The sequence below is a fragment of the Carlito syrichta genome, unplaced genomic scaffold (genome assembly GCF_000164805.1).
Source record: "Carlito syrichta isolate Samal-C Ts95f unplaced genomic scaffold, Tarsius_syrichta-2.0.1 Scaffold236456, whole genome shotgun sequence".
NCBI classification, from domain to species: Eukaryota; Metazoa; Chordata; class Mammalia; order Primates; family Tarsiidae; genus Carlito; species Carlito syrichta.
The window spans coordinates 1-8,541 of NW_007180552.1; the positions used below are offsets into that span (position 1 = coordinate 1).

Genomic DNA, 8,541 nt, shown 5'->3' on the forward strand with positions numbered 1-8,541 from the left:
GTGAACAACGGCCTGAAAACTTAGCTAAAAAGCCTTACTCCTGATGTCTCAAATCACTCTTTTGACACCTGGTGGCAGGAACCCTTCAAAGATGAAGAAATGACCAAGAGGACTGACTGCGTTCACCTGCCCAGGGCACAGTGCAGACGTGTAAGCATTCAATGTTATATTACCCCTCAAGCAGTAGAGCACTCTCTCACCTCATGGAATCTTCTAAGAGTGCTTCTATGCAGTACAGCAAATCCATCAACTTAACCAGCTGAGCGTAAGAGAAGATGCCTTCCAGAACACATAAAGGGAACCATGTTTCTCCTTTATGACCACAAAACTGATCCTTGGAGTAGAAAGTCAGGCAGAGCCAGGTCACAGCAGAGGTGGGCTCAGAATACTCGCCTCTGGCTGTTCCTGTGTGTGTGGGTCACAGGTGGGTTGTTATGACCAAATCCCAAACAACTTACTTTTGCAGATTACAGTTCTGTTTTATCTGTACTTTTTCTTCCATCTGTTTGACAACTGACAGCCCACAGTTCCTGTAGCTAGGCCTAAACTTTCTTAGTATGTTTTAAAACACAGTTACATATTTTCAAAAAAAAGCACAATTGCTCTGTGGCCAGCAAGAATGAAAAGAACCAGTATGTATCTCTGAAATATCTCACTTATACGTCTGATTCCCTTGCTGGCTGGTGAGCTCTGTAAGGGTAGGAATACGATTTTTTTCTTCTTTGTAACCTTAGAACTTGTACCGAGTAGGTGTTCCACTAATGTTAAATGAACAAACCAACCAAGTTATACCTGGGAGCACGCAGAGGAAAAGACCCCACCAAGAGACTGTCAAATTCTTAAGCCACAGGATCAGAGAAGCCCTCCTGCTCACTCCACCAGGAGGAGGGGCTTGGGCTCAAAGGTGGCTGGCAAGGCATTCTCACCTCTCACTCTCATCTGCGGCCTTCTCGGCCTCCTCCAGCTTCTGCAGAGCTGTTGCCAGACGCTCCTGGGCACGATCCAACTCTTCCTCAACCAGCTGGATGCGTCTGTTCAGGGAAGCTACATCGGCTTCAGCCTAGGCAGGGAGAACAAAAAGCATTTGGAGCTGAGAGAAGGTGAGGGAGGCACCTTCAGGAAGTGGCTGGGACTAAAGTGCTAATTTCAGACACGAAGCCTGGACCTGTGGTGAGTGATCTCTAAGTGCACACCAGCCCTAGTCCACCCTGGAGGTCTCGGGTACACTTATACAGTGAACATCCATATCTACGTATCTACAAACTCATACACACAGTTCTCATGGGATAGATGGGCCACTGGCAAACACTCCCTCACATGGTTCCTTTCTTCTGTGGATTTCAACGCCTAGGCTTTACCTCCTGTTAAAGGAGAGCATCATCACAGCCACCTCACTCACTGGGAGCCTGAGGTGTGGACAGAGACAAGAGTTACCCCCAGACTCGGTCACACGACAGTAGCAGTGGTGTCAGAAACGGGACTCAGGAGTTTCACTCAAGTCTCCTTTCTCCTAGTCACTTTCTCAAAGGAGTCTTATAAAGGAACTAAACTATTCTAAATTCAGCGATTCTAAAATACACACCATATGAAGACCCAACACAATCCAGTAACTCCTGCCCCCTCCCGGCTCCTTTCAGTAACCTCTTGAATAACTGGTCACACTGGAACACAGTTAAGACAAATTTCCCAGGTGCTTCTGACATAAGCCTATGAAATTTCTTACAAGTCAAGGTCGCTGCAAGTAAAGCATCAAACTCCTAAGGAGAAAAACAACACAGATACTGTTTTTACTTGGGATCTATCTCTGAAAATAAACGTTTCTTTCCTGTGGAAACAGTGGTTACCTCCACTTCTAAGAAGCTGTTATTAATACTATGTGTCTCAGAACACATGAAAGATAGTGACGGTCTATTATACACACTTGCACTGGTGGCTGTTTAAATATTGTGCATCCAAGTGGGAGATGGAGTTTATCAACCAGGTACAATTTCCTCATCTACTTTGAATGGATGCTCATCAAGGGACGATGGGGTTTTCAGAAAGCCCAGAAGTTTTCTAAATTACAACATACACTTAGGAACCCATGCTAGTTCTCAGATAAATTCTGTATATTCATTGAACTATAAGCTGATTATGTCCAGAGAAGTCAGAGTTGAGTATGGGCTCAATAAAATGAGTGAAACCAACCTAATTTAAGCAAAAGTAACTTTCTTAGTTCATGGACCCAGAGTTGAAAATGCAAATGTAGTTAGAGACTATGACCATGGCTTTGGACCAAAGGAATATGAGAACATTCAGTTCTTTGGTCATCAGGTATTTATAAGATTTTAAATGCTAAGTTTCATCTGGGAAGAGAGGAAGTGGGCCATCTTCAACCAAGGTGAAGGACTCTACAAAAACATTTAAATATACTTTTGTCTTGACAAAAATGTAGTAATTGGTTGATGGAGACAGGCAGCAGGGCAAATGTGAAATAAATCCGAGGAGGAACATTTACAACCTGCAAAGTAAATCATTATCAGTGCACAGCTGACAACTGGCCCAGGTAGGAATGACTGGCAGATGATTTGTTTTTTGTGTAAGACATTTTAAAGAATAGGGAATTAACAGTCTTTTAAAAACCATTAGCCCTAGGCTGGCACAGTGGCTCACACCTATAATCCCAGCACTTTTGCCTTGAGCACTCGGCTTTGAGGCCAGCCTGGGCAATTTGGCAAGACTTCATCTCTACAATAAACCAAAAAATTAGCTGGGTGTGGTGGCTTGCGCCTGTAGTGCCAGTTACTTGGAAGGCTGAGGCAGAAGGATCACCAGAGCCTAGCAGGTCAAGGTTTCCGTGGCTGTGAGCGTGCCACTACATTCCAGCCTGGGCGACAGAATGAGACTCCAACTCAAAAACAAACAAACAAACAAAGAAAACCATTAACCCTATTCTTTTAAAAATCAGAAGGATGTATACACTAAAGATATACTTTCGGGTCAGGTTAGATATCTTCACTGTTCCATATTTTCCATTTCTGGTAAAATTCAGTTCCTTTCATTAAGGGGGGGAGCGATATGAACAAGTAACTCTGAAAGTGGAAGCAAAAACAAAGAGTAAAAAACAAACAAAAAACTAACCACACCAACCAAAAAACCCACAGCAACACCAACTCTCCATCATAGAGTGTCTAGGTCACGTACTCAAAAGTACTGTACATTTTCTGTTCTCTCCCCCTTTCTTCTCTTGTTATTTTTAACATGAAGGCGAATATCCTTGTCACAGGTGCCACAGGCCACCATGTCCTAACTTCTCTGCTCTGCTTTAGATCTGGGCCCAAATCTCAAGGACTTTGTACTCACGTAGACTGTTTATTCTCTGGGGAAAAAAGTCCCTCTGGGTGAAAGTTGGGTCTATGTCCCCAGCTCTCCACACAGGTGCTGGATCACAGGAAAGGAAGAGAGAGACAGCACCTTGTGCTCATTCCAGCCTCTCCCTACCTGAAAGGCGCCCCCCACCAGTCAATCCCTCTTCCCTTGAATTCCGCACCCTCCGTACTCCCCTGCATTCTTTCTCTTGGCGTTTGACACTGTGTTCAGCAGAGTGCTACAGTATAAATGCCACCCATGCTTCCCCCCAGGTGCAATTTGTAGAACTCCAACTCCTTGACATTGGGGGCTATGTCTTACAGGAATACCAGCCAACAGGGCCTCACACAGGATGCCCCAGCAACGACTGGGAACAAAGACCTGTTTCTAGGCATGACAAATGCAGGACTAGCACACACATAGAGAGCAGACCTGTGAGTGGCAGCCCTCTTGGGGAACCCCTGTAAGTCCCCAAAATGGGGTCTCAGTTTCTTTTGCTGGAAGGGCATCAACCAGGTTAGCAGTTGCCACAACTGGTTGGATATCAGAATCAGCTAGAAGGTGAGCATGAACTCTAGGGATAAGCCTAACTTCCAGGTCTCATCCCTAGAGTTCTGATTCAGGAGGTTGGAGGGAGAGGGCAGGAATCTGTACTATAAATAAGCAACCCCCACCACCACTCAGAGAAGCCGGCAGAGTCTGGCTCTTGGCTGGAGAGGAGGGAGGGAACTTTGACCCAGAGCGCTGAAGCACTCTCAGGCTACTCTGCCAGCAGTGGGAGACAGGATGAAAATCGTCCCAGCTCCTTGTGTGCTGGCTCCCTACTTGTCACTTTTGGTCTCCTGGAACGTCATAGGAACCCTGGGACTGCAGTCTTTCTCTCTTCTGACATCAGGTTGGAAAGTTCTCTTCCACGGGCCCCCACCCCAACTCCCCACAAAAGGCCTTCAGAGATAGAGCCCAACCAGGACTCGAGAACAGCTCAATCCTTCTTGACATAAGGCAGGGTGTAAAATTGAAAACGTCATAAAGTAAGTGATGGGTAACAGGTGGCTCATACATGCCACAGCACACTTGCTGCTTGTCTAGAAGTTGATGCCGGCTGGCTCGAAGGCTACCGAGCAGGGCAGGCAGAGGGGCTTGCAGGTCACAGCGGAGACTTAGGCAGAGTGGCCAAGTACCTCTGTCCTTACCAGAAAAACCCTGGACTCTGACAGGCTCTGCAAGGCCATACTGTCTTGGGTCTAACTGGAATTTTGTTTGGATCCTTAGAATTCAAGGTATATTTAGTTTTATAATTTAATCAGGGCAGTTCTTTCTTATTTTTACCTTTTTTTTCCTTCCAAAAAGCCTGTATCTCTCACTTTCAACTTCTACTAGCTTTTACTCCCGGAATTTTTTTTCTAAGTCTTGATGTTTATCGAGAAATTTTCTAAGGTTCTTTTCATCATAGCACCTGGATTGTCTTAAGGACCTGCTGCAGCCTCTGTCAGTCCAAGCCCACAGCCACATGGCCAACTGTTATTTAAAAGCGGATATAAAATAACAAGGCATCTGGGGAAGGTAAAGACCCCAGGCACAAATTATTTCCAGGCATGCAAACCACGCCTCGTGTATTGAATTAGCTTTCTTCTCATAATGCCCCTGTGTTGACTGCCAGCGAAGTCTTTCAGGTTGGGATCCTAGTTTCTGTTATTTCAAAAGTGCTGTTGGGTCCCAACATGTAGTAGTTTATGAGCTACTCAAAAAACAGACTGCTATATCAATAAAGGCTATCAATGTTTTCCTGCAGGTCTTTTCTTTTTTTTTTTTTTTTTGAGTCAGAGTCTCACTCTGTCGCCAAAACTGGAGTGCAGTGACACGCTCATAGACACCAAAGCCTCAACCTGCTGGACTCAGGCGATCCTTCCACCTCAGCCTTCCAAGTAGCTGGAACTACAGGCACGTGCCACCATGTCTGGCCAATTTTTCTTGGCAATCCTCTCACCTTGACCTCCCAAATTGCTGGGATTATAGGTGTGAGCCACAATGCCCAGCTTCTTGCAAGTCTGTTTTTTTTTTTTTAAAGTAGAATTTATTGAGAGGACAGAAAAGCTCCCAGAGTGGAAGGGGGCACAAGGGGGTTGTCCGCAGGTCTGTTTCTAAAACCCTGTACAGCTTTGCACCTGTGAAATGCTTCAGAACGGCAAGTGACCCCCAAGATGAGAGCTACTGATGTGGAAAACAAGGGCGTGCACCCCATATCCCCACCCTTAACAATGTACCATACAGCAGTCAAAGACGTACCCACCTCAAAACGGCAAAATATTACCCTAGATCAGATTGGGTGGGGGGGGGAGAGGAAACTTACAAGGCCTAGATTTTCATGAACTCCAGATGTTTTAGCCAAACAAAATTAAAAATAGAATGACTTTTACTTTAAAAAAAAAGTATTCCAGTTAAAGCTATTAACAGTAAATACTGTTGAGTATTATATCAGATGAGTATTATAACCTAGAATCAATCCTCTAGAATATGCTTCCAAAGTCCTGCCTGAACCAGGAAACATGGGATGATCAAAGGTCAGGTCTTTTTATTTCATGCAAACTGTAGTTATACAGAGAAGGTTTCGCCCAACTTGCTGTGTAAGACCAAGTAACCACAGCCAAGCTAAACTTCTGCCCTTATATGGTAAGGAGAGGGGGGCAAACCACTGATGACATTAAGGGGCACTCCCATGGATAACAGATAAACACAACCACCTCTATCTGTGCCAAAGCCCATAATTTATAAGACATATTTGTATAATGAGGGAGAGCAGACATGAACAGGACATTGTAGTGCCTCTGGTTCACTTACATTTGAAAGCGGAAATGGAAAGTATACATTCCAGTTACAGTCACTCTGGGAGTGCCCACAGGAGCACAAATGAACTCTCAGCTCTCCAGTCCTAGAAGTATTTACCAAGTCTAAAGAGGGAAAGAGCTGGGAATTTTGGTAAATTGGTTATTTCCCATGATTTAACAGTTACCATTTAAGAGCCTACTGGCTGCAGTTGCAAGTCTTCTCGTTTGCTGGGTATTACTCCAGAAGGAGGAAAGAGGATCTACTCCTTGCTGTCTTTTTTTTTTTTTTTTTTAGCTAATGACAAAAAAGTAAACAAAACTCCAGTGGGTCACAAGACCTGGAGTCAACCACTGTGTCAAGCAAATAGCCTCATTCCAACATTTTTGAAGGACCCACATACCTTGGAAACATCAACTAGGAGGAAATAAGGGATGGCTGTTTTTTCCAAGGTAAGAGCTGGTTTAATAGGGCCTATTAACCACAGCCTGTCTGAACCTTTGAGTAATTGAACTCAGGCCAACACTCCCATCAAATATTTTTTGCAGTGGCTCATGGCATTGTCACAAAACTCTTATCACTACTGCCAAGATAAACTGTTACTGCTAGCCTAACTCACAGCCCAAGCAATGTCTAACAACTACCTAAACTAGCTATGCTGAATTTCTAGTTTCAGAAGCTCTCTTCAGTGGTCCAATCCAGTCCTCAAGGTGCCATCTTACAAAGTTCTGTGTCCAATCGCCCAGGTAGACTGCTTTCAAAAAATATTTTAAAAAATTGAAACCATTTATACCACTTTTGACATAAAGTCTTGAAAAGAATGAAAGCACTGTCTTTAGTCAACCAGCACAGGAAGACTTCTGTTATAAAAATGATGCCCAAAATAGAAGAATGAAAACAATAACATGCTCTTCATGAAATGTATTGTTTGTGCCTAACATTAACCATGAGGCCAGGAGCAACACATTCCCCTTCTTAGCAGAGTGCAGGGAGTTCTGACTTCTACCACTAATGCCACTTCAACCCACCAAACACTCCTTCCAGCCTGCCCACTTCCTCTCCACACTCAAGTTCCAGAAGGAAAAAAAAAGTTGATTAAAAGCATTAAGTGGAGTGTTTTATGATGTGAAATGAACAGGCCATTTTTAAGGCCCCTGCTCAGTGAACTGAGGGTGAAGGAGCACTGTGGGGCCAATACTGAGCAGTTTAGTGACAGCTGGCATGCAGCACTCACTCTGCAGTGCAAGCACACCGCATGGTCTTTACCTAACTCCTTTCATCAACAGGTAGATGCTATTATTATGCATATTTCACACATAGGGAGCCAACACCCTGCGAGCTTAAGTAACTTGCTTACAGTCCAGACAGTCTAGGTCCAGAGTTCTTGTTCTTATCCGCCATGTTCCATTAATTCTAGTGGTTCAAGGACAGCTAGTCAGAGAGGGAGTGGGAATTAATTTACCACCAGGCCAAGTTCAGAAACATCCATGGGACTTTTGCTGACTTGGTCTCTCAAGCAAGGTTTATTTTTTGTCTGCTGATTTCCTAGGCTCTCCTCTGAAGATGACCCATTTGCTTCCTAGTGTTTTATGCAAAACAGGTCTTGATGCTTCTGCAGCCAGCCTTACAGCCATCACAAACACTAAGCAGAACGATTTACTCCACTTGGAACAGCCTGCAGATTAAGCATAGCTGGACATCATATTATCCCTCGTCATAAAATTCCCAAGGTGTTTGGGTATCTTAATTTAAAACACACACATCAGCAAAGACCCAATACCTAACCTTCCTCTGCAACCCTGCTCTTGCTTGCTGGACACATGTGCCTTAGGAGAAAGGAAGGAAGCCAGGTCGTCCATTCAACGTGGGGGGGAGGGGAAGTCGGCCAGGGAATACACCCAATCACCGTTGACATCCAGCCAACTTTTTTCAAGACTCGGTAACAAAGAAGTATCCATCTGCAGAAGAGAACTAGGGGGAGGAATGAGGGAGAAACGGCTGCAAACTAGGTTAGCTCCCCCATCAGAGCCTGGCGCTGTCAAGGTCTCAATCGCCACAGAAACACCGGCCTGCGGGAACCCGCGGGGGTCCACGAGGACGGCACGTCGCATCCCCGGGTCCTGAGGTCCGGCCGGGCCCCCACACCTGGCCGGTCGCGCCCCTCCCTAGAGGAGGGGCTCTCTGAAAGGAGGGACCACGGGGCCGGCACGGCGCATCCCTGGGCCCCCCCACACCTGGCCGGCCGCGCCCCTTCCCAAAGGAAGGGCCACGGGGACGGCACGTCGCATGCCGGGCCCGAGGTCTTGCAGGCCCCCACATCTGGGCGGTCGAGCCCCTTCCCAAGGGAGGGACCGCAGCCTTCCGCTCTCT

General features: G+C 45.7%; 1 protein-coding gene across 1 annotated transcript in view; it reads right to left on the bottom strand.

The window, feature by feature from the left end:
• Positions 1 to 892: 892 nt before the first annotated feature.
• Positions 893 to 8,541, bottom strand: part of LOC103253538 (tropomyosin alpha-1 chain) — a 13,766-nt gene continuing 6,117 nt past the window's right edge. The window contains exon 4 of the mRNA XM_021709473.1: positions 893 to 1,060. Within this exon, the coding sequence (XP_021565148.1) occupies positions 923 to 1,060 (138 nt within the window). The 3' untranslated portion in view covers positions 893 to 922. The remainder of the gene's footprint in view (positions 1,061 to 8,541) is intronic.